The sequence below is a fragment of the Narcine bancroftii genome, chromosome 3 (genome assembly GCF_036971445.1).
Source record: "Narcine bancroftii isolate sNarBan1 chromosome 3, sNarBan1.hap1, whole genome shotgun sequence".
NCBI lineage: Eukaryota > Metazoa > Chordata > Chondrichthyes > Torpediniformes > Narcinidae > Narcine > Narcine bancroftii.
In genome coordinates, this window is record NC_091471.1 from 334,505,319 (window position 1) to 334,522,526 (window position 17,208).

General features: G+C 46.0%; 2 protein-coding genes across 2 annotated transcripts in view; one reads left to right on the forward strand and one right to left on the reverse strand.

Moving 5' to 3' along the window:
• nherf1b (NHERF family PDZ scaffold protein 1b) overlaps positions 1 to 17,208 on the forward strand; it is a 92,734-nt gene that overhangs the window by 67,605 nt on the left and 7,921 nt on the right. The window contains exons 3-4 of the mRNA XM_069929382.1: positions 9,973 to 10,126; positions 16,820 to 16,863. Of these exons, the coding sequence (XP_069785483.1) occupies positions 9,973 to 10,126; positions 16,820 to 16,863 (198 nt within the window). The remainder of the gene's footprint in view (positions 1 to 9,972; positions 10,127 to 16,819; positions 16,864 to 17,208) is intronic.
• Positions 1 to 17,208, reverse strand: part of mycbpap (mycbp associated protein) — a 163,077-nt gene that overhangs the window by 9,496 nt on the left and 136,373 nt on the right. The gene's annotated exons all lie outside the window — the stretch shown is intronic.

Here is a 17,208-nt window from a genome sequence, read left to right on the forward strand (position 1 = left end):
CCCCAAAGAGATCTGGCCTCGCCTGGTTCGCCCCTTCCTTGCACCCTTACTCAGAGGGAACCTGAGAGGTTGGACTCACCCACACCCCCCCTCCCCCCCCCCCAGCCTGTGACTCCTAGTAAACTTTCAGGTGGCCAGCCTCACGCTGGTGATTCTGGAGCGGGTCCAGAAGCCAGTCCTTCCCACACTACAGACCCAGGACCTGTGCCAGTTCCCAAGGTTGCAAAGGAGCCACCTGTTTTGAGGCGAAGCACCAGAATTCGTAAACAACCTGATAGGCTGACATATTCATAAAACATCTCATTATATTTTGATTGCTTGCTAGATACTGGCGTATTTTGGCTGTTAGAGTATCTCAAGGCCAAACATGGTATCCATGTATCACTTGCTTCAGTCTTTTCTAGCAGCTGTCCTTTTGATTTTAACTCTTCTTCTGCCAGGGGGAGACTGTGGTGAATGTCTGCCAAGCTGCCTGTCTCCCCTCTGACAAGCCTTGCTGTACTAACATTGGCTATGCATTATCTCTACCGTTAAGGACACTCCCCTTGGATATAACTGTATATGCATCTATTGTCTTTCATTATTGTACCATGAGTTTCTGCTAATAAAAGCCATGATTATTGTTTGACCACATCGTCTTTGTCCACTTCATCAACTGGCACTTCAGAGGGAAAATACAAATACAAAAGAGAGAGATGTAAACAAGAAGGAAGTGCGTGGGGGCCTGGTTAGTATGGTGGTTGGCGCAACACTACTACAGCGCCAGTGACATGGGTTCGAATCTGGCTCTGTAAGTAGTTTGTATGGTCTCCCTGTATTTGCATGGGTGTCCTTGAGATCGGCCGAGTCCCTCCAGCATCTGTGTTTTACTGCAATCACCGTATCTGCAGAATTGTATTTTTTCTTTCTGGGTCATTTCCTGCAGCTCCCCACCCACTTCCCTTCAGAGAGTTGCCCTCTTCCCCCATTACTTCTCACCTTCTTTCCATCTACCTTCCCACCTGTATTCACCTACAGTGTGGTATGACTGCTTTCCCACCCCCACCCCACCTTTTTAATCTGGCCTCTGTCTGTTTTCCCTTGTACCCAAGGAAAGGCCCAGGCCTGAAAAGTCATTTTCCTATTGCTTCCTATGGATGCTGTGTGACCTGCTGAATTTCTCAACATATTTGTGTACAGTATTCAATTCCAGTGTCTGCAGACTTTCTCATTTGAGTGAGTTGGAGAAGGATGGTCCAGAATGCCTCATGGAGTCAAAAGCTAGTGAAGACCATACAGTGGTGCGCTTTCCATCTCTCTCGGAGATGCGAAGATCACCTCCCATTTGAAGGGACTGCACATAGTGATTTAGAAAGCAGCTTGTCTGCCACCGCCATTGACCCTCGCTATCAGAGATGGTGAGGGTGAGGACTCTACCTGCAGTTACCATGTTTGGACAATACACAAGGATCTAGCGCTGAAGAGTGTGAGGGAGATGTGCGAGGAGCTAGAGCATTACAGTTATGAGGAGGTTACAGGCTGCGATGGAGCAGAGGTAGTTATGGGGAGATATAATTGAAATGCTTGATGTAACGAGAGGGTTAGTCAGAATCTATTTCAGTAACTGGTCAAAAGGAGCTGAGGATTTGAGTGATGAGGCTCTGATTATGATTGGTTCATATCAGTGCACGGGGTGGGGGGGGGAATGAGCGGTTGAGAAGGGCCAAATGATGTGCTATTCTTATGCAGTATATGGAGAATCTCGTTCAATGCTCCTTCAGGGAAGGGGTGTCCAGGTCTCAAGATGTCATTTCAGGGCTACCGGGTGGTTGCATCATTCAAAAGCTTATCTGGGCTCAATGTGGGTCATTTCACAGTCACTAGGTCATCACTGTAAGGGTAATCCATGGATCAATGAAGCGGCGAGAATATTTCACAGCAGGATTTTCATAATATCATGGAGAGTTTTCAATTCCCTCCAATTTAAACTGCTTCAGTACTCCTGTGTAAAGAAAGGTGATTTGTCAATATCTTTTGAGTTCTGTTTAAGCAACATTGCCTTTGCCATGTTATCGTCCCCAATCATCACTGACGCTGTATCCCTGTGCTGTATATTGACAGACCAGTCCAACGGTCAGTGCAGTGGGCCCCTGTCTCCCTTTGCCTGTTCTGTTCACTCAGCCCTCTCAAAGACCAGACCTGGTCACAGATGCTACCTGACATACTCCATGTTTGTAGAGGTCTCTGTTGTTCATGAGCTTGGTGAGGCTGTTGTTTATTGACTTTTGGGCTTGTGTCATGCTGCTAAAATAAACACAGATCTGAAATTGCCAGGTGAAAGAATGCCACACTGCTGTGACTGCTGCTTCTCCTGGGGAATTCATTAGTTTTGAGTCATCACCTTTATCATTCGTACCATGCTCGCAAAGACGAGATAACGTTTCTCCAGGACCACGGAGCATATTTACATAAATATGTTAGAATAGAAGTTAAACACATTAAAATATTAAGACTTGTATAGTAACAGTCCACTATACCCTATCCCTATATGTCTGGGAATTCAGGAGTTTGATGGCTGGGGGGGGGGGGGGAATGCTGTTGCCCAATCTGGACATAAAGACACAGTACCTCCTACCAAATATCAGAAGGGAGAACAGTTTACTTGAGGGGTGTGTGAAGTCCTTCACAATGTTTATTGCTTTTTGTCTGCATTGAGTGTTGTAGATGTCATTCATGGTAGGAAGAGAACCCCCAATGATCTTTTCCATTGACTTCACTCTCAACTGCAGGATCTTGCGGTCTGAAGAGGTACAGCTTCCAAACCAGGTGGTGAGGCAGTTGCACAGGATGCTTTCAATACATCCTCTATGGAATGTTGTGAGGGGGGGGTGGGAGATGAACTTTCCTCAGCCTTTACAGGAAGTAGAGGTGGTGGTGGGCGCTCTTGGCTATGGAGCTGGTGTTAAGGGACCATGCGAGGTTCTCCTCCAAAACTAAAAACTCAACAAGCCATTCAATCTTTCCAACATTCCTGTGTATATACAGATTCTGTATTTATCCCCTTCCCCTCACCCCCATATAATTTAACATCCAGTCAAGTAATTTATGTTAATGCAGACATCAATGGGGCCATCAACACCCTACAACAGCCTAAAAAGAGAGGAGAAAAAAAACTTGGGAATGATAATGACTAAGAAACAAAGATTAAAAAGTGAAACAAAGACTCAAAAATAAAACTCAGAACAACTGAAAATAAAATAAAAATAAGTTGTCTGCATCATATCCTGTTTCACTAGTCACACTCCTTTTCCTACTGGGGACCGATTGTTACAGTATCTGTTTCAAGGTGGGGGGACTAATCTATCTGAGTACTGATATTATCTCTAGTAAGGTTGCTATTCTCCAACAAATGTGTCGTGCTTCTTTCTTAGATTGTATGTGATTTTCTCCAGGGGGATGCAACTCTGCATTTCCACATTCCATCATGTGGTATTTAGTTGGGGGTTCCACAAAACCACTATACACTTCTTGGCTACTTTCCCAACAAATGCTTGAAGCCGTCATTAAAGATGAAATAGTGAAACTTTTGGAACGTAAGGGTTCAATCAGGCAGACGCAGCATGGTTTTAGAAAGGGAAGATCTTGTTTGACAAACTTGTTAGGATTCTTTGAGGATATAATGGGTGCGGTGGATAGAGGGGAACAGGTTGATGTTGTATATTTGAATTTCCAGAAAGCGTTTGATAAGGTGCCGAACAAGAGACTTCTCAGTAAGTTACAGGAAAGTGGAGTCCGGGTAAGTATATTGGCCTGGATTGAAAATTGGATGTCTGACAGGAGGCAGAGAGTCGGGATAAATGGGAGTTTTTCAGGTTGGCAGAGAGTGGTAAATGGGGTGCCACAGGAGTCAGTGTTTGGCCCACAACTGTTCATCATTTACATTGATGACTTGGAGGAGGGGACAAAATGTGGTGTAGCCAAGTTTGCGGATGACACCAAATTGAGTGGAAGAGCAAATTGTAATGAGGATGTGGAGAGTCTGCAGAGGGATATAGTTAAGCTGGATGAGTGGGCAAAGGTCTGGCAGATGGAGTACAATGTTAGTAAATGTGAGGTTATCCACTTTGGCAAGAAAAATAAAAGAGCTGAATATTATTTAAAGGGTGAAAACTACAGTATACTGTTGTGCAGAGGGACTTGGGAGTGCTTGTGCATGAATTGCAAAAAGTTAGGTTGCAGGTGCAGCAGGTTAAGAAGACAAATGGAATGTTGGCCTTCATCGCTAGAGGAATTGAATTCAGGAATAGGGAGGTAATGTTGCAACTGTATAAGGTACTGGTGAGACCGCACCTGGAGTACTGTGTCCAGTTCTGGTCTCCATATTTACTGGCTTTGGAGACGGTCCAGAGGAGGTTTACTAGGTTGATCCCAGGGATGAAGGGGTTGACTTATGATGAAAGATTAAATCATCTAGGATTGTATTCGCTCGAGTTCAGAAGAATAAGAGGAGATCTTATAGAAACATATAGGATTATGAAGGGTATGGATAGATAGATGTAGGAAGATTTTTTGAGCTGGCCGGGGAAACTAAAACGAGAGGACACACTCTCAAGATTCGGGGGAGTAGATTTAGGACAGAGATGAGGAAAAATAGTTTTTCCCAGAGAGTAGTGAATGTTTGGAATTCTCTAACCAGGGAAGTGGTTGAGGCTGCCTCATTAAACATATTTAAAATTCGGTTAGATAAATTTTTACATGATAGAGGAATTCGGGGATATGGGGAGAAGGCAGGTAGGTGGAGTTAGGTCATAAATTAGATCAACCATGATCATATTGAATGGCGGAGCAGGCTCGTTGGACCATTTTTGGCCTACTCCTGTTCCTACTTCCTATGTTCCTAAAATTTGGTATTTGGTCAGTCTAATCTGTATATCTCCAATATCTGCCAGAAGATACAACTCCGGATCCTGTGGAAAATCCACTTTTGTGATTTTTTTTATTCCAGAATGTCCAAGTCTTCCCAGAAGGATCTCACCTTTGCACATAGCCAGATGGAATAGACTAAAGTTCACACCTAAAGCACATCTCTGCAATTTTCAGTTTTGATCCGTGTAATTTTTGTGGTGTGAGGTACGGCTGGTGCAAGAAATTGTATTGCACCAACCTGTAACTGGCATCAATGACTCCAGTCACACTGCCCAAACACAGGTTTTGCCACCACTCTTCATTGATTGATGTGCCCAAATCCGACTTCCATCTCTCCCTAAGCCTGGTTTCTGCCCCTCACTTTGGAATATCTTATACATTTTAGAGATAAATTTACGTACGTTCCCATGTTGAATTAGAATCTCCACATTACTACATCTAAGTAGGGTCATAGGTGGTCCCTTAAGAAAGATCTTATTTTCAGATAGCCGAAGAATGTTCTATTAGACAAATTGTATTTCTCCCAGAATCACAGTGCGGCTTTCGCGCAAACAGAGGAACTACTGACATGGTCTTTGCCCTCAGACAGCTCCAAGAAAAGTGCAGAGAACAAAACAAAGGACTCTACATCACCTTTGTTGACCTCACCAAAGCCTTCGACACCGTGAGCAGGAAAGGGCTTTGGCAAATACTAGAGCGCATCGGAAGCCCCCCAAAGTTCCTCAACATGGTTATCCAACTGCACGAAAACCAACAAGGTCGGGTCAGATACAGCAATGAGCTCTCTGAACTCTTTTCCATTAACAATGGCGTGAAGCAAGGCTGTGTTCTCGCACCAACCCTCTTTTCAATCTTCTTCAGCATGATGCTGAACCAAGCCATGAAAGACCTCAACAATGAAGACGCTGTTTACATCCGGTACCGCACGGATGGCAGTCTCTTCAATCTGAGGCGCCTGCAAGCTCACACCAAGACACAAGAGCAACTTGTCCGTGAACTACTCTTTGCAGACGATGCCGCTTTAGTTGCCCATTCAGAGCCAGCTCTTCAGCGCTTGACGTCCTGTTTTGCGGAAACTGCCAAAATGTTTGGCCTGGAAGTCAGCCTGAAGAAAACTGAGGTCCTCCATCAGCCAGCTCCCCACCATGACTACCAGCCCCCCCACATCTCCATCGGGCACACAAAACTCAAAACGGTCAACCAGTTTACCTATCTCGGCTGCACCATTTCATCAGATGCAAGGATCGACAACGAGATAGACAATAGACTCGCCAAGGCAAATAGCGCCTTTGGAAGACTACACAAAAGAGTCTGGAAAAACAACCAACTGAAAAACCTCACAAAGATAAGCGTATACAGAGCCGTTGTCATACCCACACTCCTGTTCGCCTCCGAATCATGGGTCCTCTACCGGCATCACCTACGGCTCCTAGAACGCTTCCACCAGCGTTGTCTCCGCTCCATCCTCAACATTCATTGGAGCGCTTTTATCCCTAACGTCGAAGTACTCGAGATGGCAGAGGTCGACAGCATCAAGTCCACGCTGCTGAAGATCCAGCTGCGCTGTGTGGGTCACGTCTCCAGAATGGAGGACCATCGCCTTCCCAAGATCGTGTTATATGGCGAGCTCTCCACTGGCCACCGTGACAGAGGTGCACCAAAGAAAAGGTACAAGGACTACCTAAAGAAATCTCTTGGTGTCTGCCACATTGACCACCGCCAGTGGGCTGATATCGCCTCAAACCGTGCATCTTGGCGCCTCACAGTTCGGCGGGCAGCAACCTCCTTTGAAGAAGACCGCAGAGCCCACCTTACTGACAATAGGCAAAGGAGGAAAAACCCAACCCCCAACCAACCAATTTTCCGCTGCAACTGTGTCTGCCTGTCCCGCATCGGACTTGTCAGCCACAAACGAGCCTCCAGCTGACGTGGACATTTACCCCCTCCATAAATCTTCGTCCGCGAAGCCAAGCCAAAGAAGAAAGATTTGTTCCCCAACTGCTCAAATGAGCTGAGCTGCCTTCACTTGTAACAATCCTTGATACACTTGATCCCTTTCTGGCACCAGGTGTCCAGGATTTTATTACCCAGAGTTAAGGGCATTAAGCTATTCTGGGTCAAAGGTGTTTTTGGAGACAATCCCACCTTCAATCCAATACATTCATTTATTCTTTGCCATATCTGAAGTACATGCTTTAGTATGGGGTTATTGGTTTTTGAAATTAATTTTTTTAGTGTCCCTTTTCACCGACTATGTAGACCAATTTGTGTCCTGGAAGGGGTGGGGGGGGGGGGCTTCCTCAAAGAGTGAGATGATAAACCTCACCTGGGATGCCCAATATACTTTTTAAAATCTTGTAATTTTAAACCTCCTAAGTTGTAGTTTAATGCCAAAATTTCAATGGAGATTCTAGCCACTTTCCCATTCCATAGAAACTTACTGGCACACTCGTTGAATGCTTTAAAATAAAAACCCCAAGGCAATGAAATGGGCAATGATCTTTCAGTCCTCAGCCTGGCCAACTACCCCTTGGGGTCTGTCAAAAGATTGCCTCTTTACAAAATTTTGCCAAGATTAATGAACCTGGATCAAGTGCCTTTACAATAATTTTATAGTCTGTGTTCAATAATGAGATGGGCTTATATGAAGCAGGTTTAAAAGGATCCTGCCTTTTTTTGGTATAATCGTGATCATTGCTGTTGAGAAAGACTCCAGGAGGGTGTGCGTCTCTGCTGCCTGATCCACCACCTTCATAAGAAGGGGCAACAAGATTCTTGAACTTGTAAAATTTGACAGGGAAACCATCCTCACCTGCTATTCCATGCTATTTCATCTTTATTCATCTTTAGTAAAAGGGGCACTCAGCCCTTCTCGCTCCTCCAGTCTCAAATTTGGCAAGTCCAAAGGATGCAAGAAACTATCTATTTTAGTGGGGTCTTCCCTGACTCAGATTTGTACAATTCTTTAAAGAATCCTCTAAATGGTTCATTTATTTCTTCTGGCTTATGAGATCTTGCCTTCCCCTGTCTGGATCGCATTGATTGTTCTTGAGGCCTCATACACCCTCACCTGCCAAGGCAAGACTTTATGGGCCCTCTCCCCAAGCTCCTAATACTGCTGCTTAGATCTTAAAATCAACTTTTTCGTCTTGTATGTTTGCAGCGTGTTGTACTTGAACAAGTTTCTGTACTACTCTTCCATGCCCAACCTTTGGTATCCTTTTCCAATGGGGCTATCAACAATTCCAAATTGTTGATCTTTTCATATGCTCTTTTTTATGCTCTTGGTGTATCCAAATATCTGTCCCTTTAAATTAGCCTTCATTGTATCCCATATCAGGAAGTTATCCTCAGTAGAGGGGCAGATCGTCTCACAGATCAAATCTATCTGAGTACTAACAAAGCTACAAAATTCCAGTTTTCCAACAACGATGTATTTAGACGCCATCTGTACACTGAGGCCTGCTTGTCTGGCATTAAAATAGATACTTTTGTAGCGGGTCGAGCGACCGCACAGTTAGATGAGCTGAATCGCTGCCACAGTCGTCTGACACAAGATACTGCAGGCCCTCTTTCCCTTCTGAGGAGCAGCCTATGGTTGGCGACTTGCGTTGCCCAATGGACGGCGTCACTTCCTGGTTGCGCGCCACTTACCTGAGGTGACACTGCAATGCAGTGTCCAGACCAGCCATCGCCGGTGTATGAGGCCTCAAGAACAATCAATGCGATCCAGACAGGGGAAGGCAAGATCTCATAAGCCAGAAGAAATAAATGAAGCATTTAGAGGATTCTTTAAAGAATTGTACAAATCTGAGTCAGGGGAGACCCCACTAAAATAGACAATTTCTTGCATCCATTGGACTTGCCAAATTTGAGACTGGAGGAGCGAGAAGGGCTGAGTGCTCCTTTTACTAAAGATGAATAAAGATGAAATAGCATGGAATAGCAGGTGAGGATGGTTTCCCTGTCAAATTTTACAAGTTCAAGAATCTTGTTGCCCCTTCTTATGAAGGTGGTGGATCAGGCAGCAAAGACACACACCCTCCTGGAGTCTTTCTCCACAGCAATGATCACGATTATACCAAAAAGAGGACTCTATGTTGCTCAGCTGGCCAAAGACCAAGCGGAGGACTGCAATCACCAGGCTGAAGGTTAGCAATTTCTGTCCTTAACCAGGAGCCTGACATTTCTGTGCGACGTGTCCACAGGTTTCCCCAGGCCCATCCTACCCGCAACCTGGCGACGGCGGGTGTTCGACCAAATTCACTGCCTGTCACATCCTTCCATAATGTCCATGGTCCACCTGCTGTGACAAGTTTGTGTGGCACGGCCTCTGCTGTGATGTAACCCTGTGGGTTAAGAATTATTTGGACTGCCAACACACCAAAGTGCACAGATGCACCAAGGCCTCGCTGCAGAGTTTCAATCAGGTGCAGCGCTGTTTTGACCATGTGCACATTGGCCTGCTCCCCGTGAGCCAAGGTATCCAGTATATTTATTCCCATGTGCAGTATCAAATATAGTCATGTGCCGCATAATGTCTGTTCAAGTAATGTTCGACCTTGTAGTGGTCCCATAACATTATAATAGATTATCTTTCTGTATTTATGGTGTGCATATTTTTAAGCTGCAAATTGAAATCAGTAGGAGTTAATGATTTAATCAAAGCAAAGCAATTATCCAGTTACGTCCGCTACATCCAGTACTCTGATTGGAGAACAGGATGTAACAGACATATCCAGATAATATGGTGTTGGCACAATGTCTTATTTCACAGAACGAATCATGGATGTTAAGTGATGCATGAATGTATACAGTAACATTCCAGTATCCAGTGATAGTGTCCTGGTGTACATTGACTGTGTGTTGTACTGCTCTCATGAGTTACTGTTGAACCTAGTTGCTAATACTGCACCTTGTATTACACAATGGCAGATGTATACCCAACAGGATCACATTCCTGCTATGGTAAGCCACTCCTGCCCTACTCCCTCTGAATTCGCTGTGTGCCCAGTGCCCCTGCTTCTCCAATGCTCTTCCCAGAGTTTGACTGACTACCTGTTACAGGTGAATGGGACCAGCATTGAGGGAAAGCAGCACTCTGATGTGGTGGATGCCATTAAGGATGGTGGTACGGAGACCTCGCTGCTGGTCGTTGATCCTGAAACAGATGAGTTCTTCAAGAAATGCAAAGTCACGCCATCAGTTGCCCACCTTACAGGTACTGTGACAGCGGGAATCACCATGGCTTTGCCAAGGTAACACCAGTGGGGGGGGGCCTCTGGGGAGCGGGTGGGGCAGTGTCACAGCGGCAGCTTTGTGCTCCATTGGGAGGAGGTTATTTCCATCTTTATCCCATAACACCACAGGATTCCGACCTACCTTATGAAAAGCCCTGCAGCAGGGAATGGTGAGGGGTGGCTGAGGTGACCTCCCCACCCCTGCCTGCTCCATACCCCCAGCATTCCTGCAGGTGTCTGGGTGGCCTGTGGGGTTCCCACCCTCCTTGGCCTGTGGGGTTCCCACCCTCCTTGGCCTGTGGGGTTCCCACCCTCCTTGGCCTGTGGGGTTCCCACCCTCCTTGGCCTGTGGGGTTCCCACCCTCCTTGGCCTGTGGGGTTCCCACCCTCCTTGGCCTGTGGGGTTCCCACCCTCCTTGGCCTGTGGGGTTCCCACCCTCCTTGGCCTGTGGGGTTCCCACCCTCCTTGGCCTGTGGGGTTCCCACCCTCCTTGGCCTGTGGGGTTCCCACCCTCCTACCACAGTGTCTGCAGATTTTCATTTTTTTAATCATGAGAGGAGTAGATTGGGTGAATGGAGAGAGTCTTTTGCCCAGAGTAGGGGAATCAGTAACCAGAGGACATCAGTTTACGGTGACAGGTGAGAGATTTTAGGAAATTTCATTAACGCAGAGGGAGGTGGGTGTAAGGACGACCTGTTGGAGGAGGTGGTTGAGGCAGGTGCTATTGCAATATTTAAGGAAAATAAATAGCCACATACATGGATAGAAGGTTTTTTTTAGAGGGATCTGGCCCAAACACAAGCAGGTGGAGCTAGTGTGGGGTGGGACATTTTGGTCAGTGTGGACAAGTTGGGTCAAAGGGCCTGTTTCCACACTATGGTCAACATCCATAAGCAATTATGAATGTTGGCATTGTGTGTGATGAGGCCATTCTCTGCTCATGACTGACTCCCATTCTGTTTGATACCTTCCCACATTAATCACTGGCCCCAAAAGTGAGCTGAAGAATCTCGAGGTTCAGGGCCAGGTGAGGCTCCAAATCATCTGTATTTATGGACACGGCAAGACTGGCAGAGTTCCTCCAGCATTTTTGTGTTTTGACTATAATCACTGAGATTGCAGAATTTGGTGGATGGAGGGTAATGATGGGAAGGAGGAGCTTGTGATGTGTGTGGACCTCAGTGTGCTGAAGCTTGTGGAGGTTCCACAAGTGTATTGAGGGGAGTGACCTCATGGAAAGTGTTCTGTCTGTAATGTGGAAATTGAGAGGTTGGAGAGTGTAATAGTGTGCAAGTCAGTAATGGAGGCTAAAGTGGCATGGCCACAATGCAGTACTTGGTGTGATTGGGAGAGGATGATGGATGGGGTGGTAAGGGGCTGCTGGGTGGGGTGCAAGATTGAGAGGATGGGAATGGAGAGCTATTTGTGGGGAGGAATTGCATTGGCTTGTAGCATTCTGAGTCAGAGTTGAACTGTGGATCATCCTTTGGGGATTCACAGTCACTGTTTACTGCCTGACTAGGTTTAAAACACCCTATGTGTGGTGCACACTTATTTTGAACCAAAGTTTGGACTTTTTTGGGCAGCTGTAATACTGGAAATGGGCATAACTCGGGTAAAGGTAAGGTCTGAGATAGGTCATTTGAGTTGCTGTAGTGGGAAAAGGTGCATCTTGTCCAGGATAGATGCTCAGTGACTGGCAGAGTAACTGGCTTTGTGTGGGAACAGACACATGAAACCTGTAGGGCCAATGTACTGAGATAAAATTAAGTTGTGCAATAGAAGAATTAAATTGTTTATTGTTACATGTCTCCAGGATACACTAAACCATTATATTTTGTGTGGTATCTAGATAAATCAACCTGTACATGGTACAGCAAAGAATAGAAACCTAGACTTGGAATTGCAGGGTGTTATATTAAAGAGAATACTACAGTTAAATAGTGTATAATGAACCATTCATGAGTCTGAAAGAGAGAAATGGTCCTTTAATCAAGTGTGTGTTGTCAAGCTCAAGCATCTTCTGCCCATAGGAAGGGGGAGGATGAGAGAGTGACCGGGGTGGAATGTGTCTTTTCACAGGATGGCTGCTTTCCCAGGGCAGGTATAGATGGAGTTGATGGAGGGGAGGTTGGCTTGTGTGGGCAGAGCAGTTCCCATCCCAAGATGCGATGCATTCTGACACGGTACAGCTATATAAATTGGTAAGGAACACCAAACACATGCTGAGTTTTTCTGAGGAAGTAGAGGGAGGCATTGGAGCATCTGCTTGGATGTTGTGTTGACATGGTTGGACCAGGACAAATTCTGTAAAAAGGGTCAAGGAGTGCATGGCCATTGAAGGAGATATTGCTGCAGGTGTGGCCACTTGAGAACAAGTAAGGACCATTGAGTTAGACCTGAGGTAGGGCATCAAGCCCACTGTCCCTTTGTTGGCTCTTTTGAAGGAACTGTTAGACTAATTCCAATCGCCTCTCCATGGTCCTGCAGTTTGTTTCTGGTCATTTGAACTACTTGTGTACTTCCACCACCCAATCCATCATGGTCATCTGATTCCATTAGTACCACATCACGAGGTGGCTTTGCCCCTGAGCACAGCTGAGGGAGATGTGTTGAATGTTGTATGAAGTGCCTGCAAAGGCCCAGTGACTGTTTATTCATCTTCAAGGTCACTGCTCATAATCCATTCATGATCACCTCATGAAAACAAGGACTAGATCTGCAGCGGTCCTTCCTCTGCAGGTGTTCATACACAACTGGTGGTGAGAATGTTCCAGGATTCAGATCCAGCAGCAGTAGGAATAGTGAGAAACTCAGAGGGAAGCTGGCAGTAGAGGCTATGGTTTTGTGGCCATCCTGCCTCAGTGGTCCAGGGAGACAGTTAGGATGATGGAAGCAGCCCAGAAAATACTGCCTTGTGTCTGATGGTGTTGGGTTGTCCAGTTGTTTCAGACATGTGGAGAGTATTCCAGTGCACTCTTTACAGGCTTACACAAGATATTTCTGTCCTGGAAACATTGAGGCAAACAGGAGGGAGGGAGACACTCTGGAAGATTCATTGGAGTAGTGAGTCCATTTGTTGTGAGATAAATGACTGGTTGGGTGTAGGGCTGTGGAGATTGAGGGAGCTTCTGTTGGGTTTTTACAGACTGCAAGCCTCTGACCTTTTCCCCAGTCCATACACAATACCTCCACTCCTCTCCGTTGTGCAGTGATCTTTAATGTGTTGTTATACCGTGATAAACAAAGGAAATGGATTTAAAACCTCAACCAGAGCAAGAATTGAATGGGAGAGGACCAGTCTTGGATTTACATCATGCTTTCACACTTCAGAGGCCTCCAATCAGTGGAAAACGTCTGCAGTGTACACACAGTTGAAGGATTTCCTCAGCTATGTTCCAGATGCACCTCTCCCACTCTGCTTCCTCAAAGTAGCAGTGATGGGCAGAACTCCAAAGGGGCTCTGTGGCACTGTTTATGGTAAATTTGGGTGCATTGCTCAGTGGACAGTTCCTTTGGCTCACCGACTGCCCCTCCTTCCCCACTACAGTGTCTGACACGTAAAACTCTGAAGGACTTGCAGCTATAGAAAGCAGAGGTTTGGAGGATGTGGATGCTTGCTCAGAGTGCAGGAAATGTCTGCTCAGCAAACTTTATACTGCTGTCTGCTGTGTACTATGTGCTTGTCCTCTCCATACCAGCTGTGGCAACTGCACCCTGAAATCCAAGCTCATTTCCCCCAAATGTGACAACCCTGCCGATCCAGGAGCAGTGAGGCCAGCTGACAAAGGTCAACAGGACCAGAAACACCAGAAGCAATTCTGCATTCTCAGATGGCTATTCCACCTCTTTGTTTCTTTATTGAGATGGAGCCCTTCCAATCCACCCCATTCTTAATCATTCCCCTTCAGAAGTCAGTCTGGACCCCTTGTATTGCTTCTGTTTCACATGAACTCATAAACCACCCTGCTGGAGGCCTGGAGTTAACATCTGTTCTCAATTTAAAAAGGCAAATTCCCTCAGTCTCTCCCTTTCCCTCACCCCTCTGTTTCCCACCTTTCTGCGTCCCACCCCATTCCCTTCTATAGAGAGCTACTCCTCAGTCCTCTGCCCTCTCCCCATCACTTCTCAGCTTCTTTCCCTTCTACCATCCCACCTGCATCCACCGATTAGCCTATGCCCTTTCCCCTCCACCCACTTTTTTTTCCAAACACCCCTCCTAACTTAATACTCCTGATGAAGACCCCAGTCCTGTAACATTGACTGCCTTTTACTTCCTATGGGTGCTTTGTGGCCTGCTTAGTTTCTCCAGCACTTTTGTGTCTTGCACTAAGACAGTATTTGGAAATCCATTCACTGAACTGTAGAAATAATTGACAGATGCATTGTGAACGTGCCAATGAATCCCAGTTCCTTTTATCCATCAACAAAATAGCCCTGTATCCACTGGCCACCAATTCCAAAGTAATGCCCGGGTCTCTCCCACAGACTTGTATCAATCCCAAACCAATCCCGCTGCTGCTCACCGCTGACCCCATGCCTGTCCTTGGTCCAGCAATGCATTCCAGACACCCAGCACTCTTGAGTAAAAAAAAACTCTTGCCTCTGACATCTCCCCTGAACTTTACTCCACTCACCTTAAACCAATGTCCTCTGGTAGTTGCTACTCTTGCCCCAGTTGCTGCTTACCCTATCTACGTCCCTCTACCAAGTCATCTCTCATCCTTCATCGCTGTAAAGAGAAAAGCTCTAGGTCTGTCAACTGTGCTTTACAAGACATGTTCTCCCTTTTGGGAGACATTCTGGTAAATATCCACTGCCCCCTCCAAAGCATCCACACCCTTCCTCTGCATCGCTGACAGGTCCAGAGTTGGCCACACAGACCAGCCCTCATTAACATCTGCTCCCAAAGCACGTGGAAGCCAGGAACATGAGTGTCTTGTGGTGTCAGTCACTCCAAGGAGCCTCTGCAGCTCAGAGGTGGAAGCTTTCCAATCTCTGCTCCTGCTTGGTGTGTGTGTGTGTGGGCCAGCATTGTCAGCTGGAAGAAAGGAGCACTGAGGAGCACCAGCCCCATAGATCTGGCAGGATTGCTGGTAGTCTGTGAGGATGGTGCTGGTTGAAGACAGAAGAAGGTCTGAATAACACCAATCACTTTGCTGCATTGGCTCCCACTAGGCATTTAAGTGGAAATGGGCAAGACGATTGTGCCGTCTGTAGCTGGAGCCTGCAGCCTGAAAACATTGTGCATAAAATGATAGGAAAATATATTCTCTGGTAGGCAGTGAAGAAGTTTACCCAGGTTTGCAACAGAATCTGAATCGTATGGATAACTGAACAAAGGAATAGCAGATGCAGTTCAACTAGGAGATGTATGATTGGGATAGTTTGTTCACTGACTGTGTCAGGATTTTCTCTGTTAACGCAGAGCCCTGGAGAGTGTTATGGAGCAAAGGGACTGAGGGGTGCAGGTACAGAGCTCTTTAAAGATGGCAGAACAGATAGACAGTGAAGAGAGTATTTGGGATGTTTGCCTTCATCAATCTCAGCATTGAATCCAAGTGCTGCGACATCATGTTGAAGATGTATAAGACATTGGTGAAGCCACTTATATCATGTGCAGTTTTGGTCACCAGCTACAAGTACAATATTATAAAGTTGGAAAGGGTACAGAAGGAGTTTGTGGTTGTTGCCAGGTATCATGAAGTTGAGTTATGGTGAGAGACTGGAAAAACTCGGTCTGTTTTCCTCATAATATGAAAGGTTGAGAGGGGATCTTATAGAGGTCACTATGAGGGGTGTAGATGAAGTGGAAGTGACAGTCTGTTTTATAGAAAAGGAGAATCAAGACCAGAGAGCATAATTGTACTGTGGGGGTGGGGGGAGGGAATTTAGAAGTTAGAAGGGAGGTGAGGGGACAGTTCTTCACCCAGATGGTGTTGGACCCCTGAAGCAAGCTGCCAAAGAGTTGAGGCAGGTACATTAACTTTCTTTAAGATCCACTTGGGTAACTCCAAGGCGAGGAGGGGATTGGAGAGGACTGGGCCTAACACAGGCAAGTGGAAATTATGTTGTATGCCATTGAAGAGCGAGGGCTATTTCCATGCTGTGGGACTTTCTCACTGTGACGGGAAGGGAAAGGAACCTGTGGCAAGGAAAGAGATGCTATGCAATCGAATTAATCATAATGTTGATGTAAGATAAAACTTCAATGGCATGTCTGTGGCTGTGTGACAGGAAGTGAGTATGTCAGATTTCAAGTGGTCATTGCATGCAAGTGATATCCAATAAAGTACTAAACATTATGGGATATAGCAATATTATAACAAATTTAAAACTTTAGAGCACAGTGGAAAATAAATGTGTCTTTGTCCCAAACATTAAGGAGGGCACGGCATGTCTATTAGGTGTAGTATTCATTTGGATATCACTTTGAGCACAGACACTTGAGCCAAAGGGCCTGTTCCTATGTTGCATTTGGCACTGGTATGTTTGGTGGTTGGGTTTGCATTTGGGACCGGAATGTTCTGTGGCTGGGTTTGCGATTGGGAATAGTGTGTTCCATCGATTGGTTTGTGTTTGTGAAGATGTGGTCTGTTCACTGACTGTGTTTGAGGCTGGGCTGGAGACATGACCAGAATATTGATACCTATTGATTTGTTGTGTTCTGCAGGACCTCTGCCCCAGCTGCTGGTAAACAAGGAAGCTGAAGAGAAGGTAAGACTTGTTTCTTTGTATCTGCTCTGATTGAACCATGCCAGGGGCACAGCTCCACTGGTCTACATCACCTTCCCTTGTTCTGGGAGCATGCCACTTGCGTGGATTGGCTCCACCTGTGCCCAACCATCATCCGCCCCACTGGTCTCTTCCTCCCATTCAGCACATCTAAAGTTTGGGTCATCTGTCACTCCTGAAACTGTCACTCTCACCTCTAGTTTTGGGTCATTTTGAAGCATCTCTTCATCAGTGTTATTCCTTTAGCTGCCATTCTGTCCTGGCCAGACCCACCGATCAACTGAAGTTAACTCTCCTTTATTGAGAAGCTGCACTGTAGATTGCCCT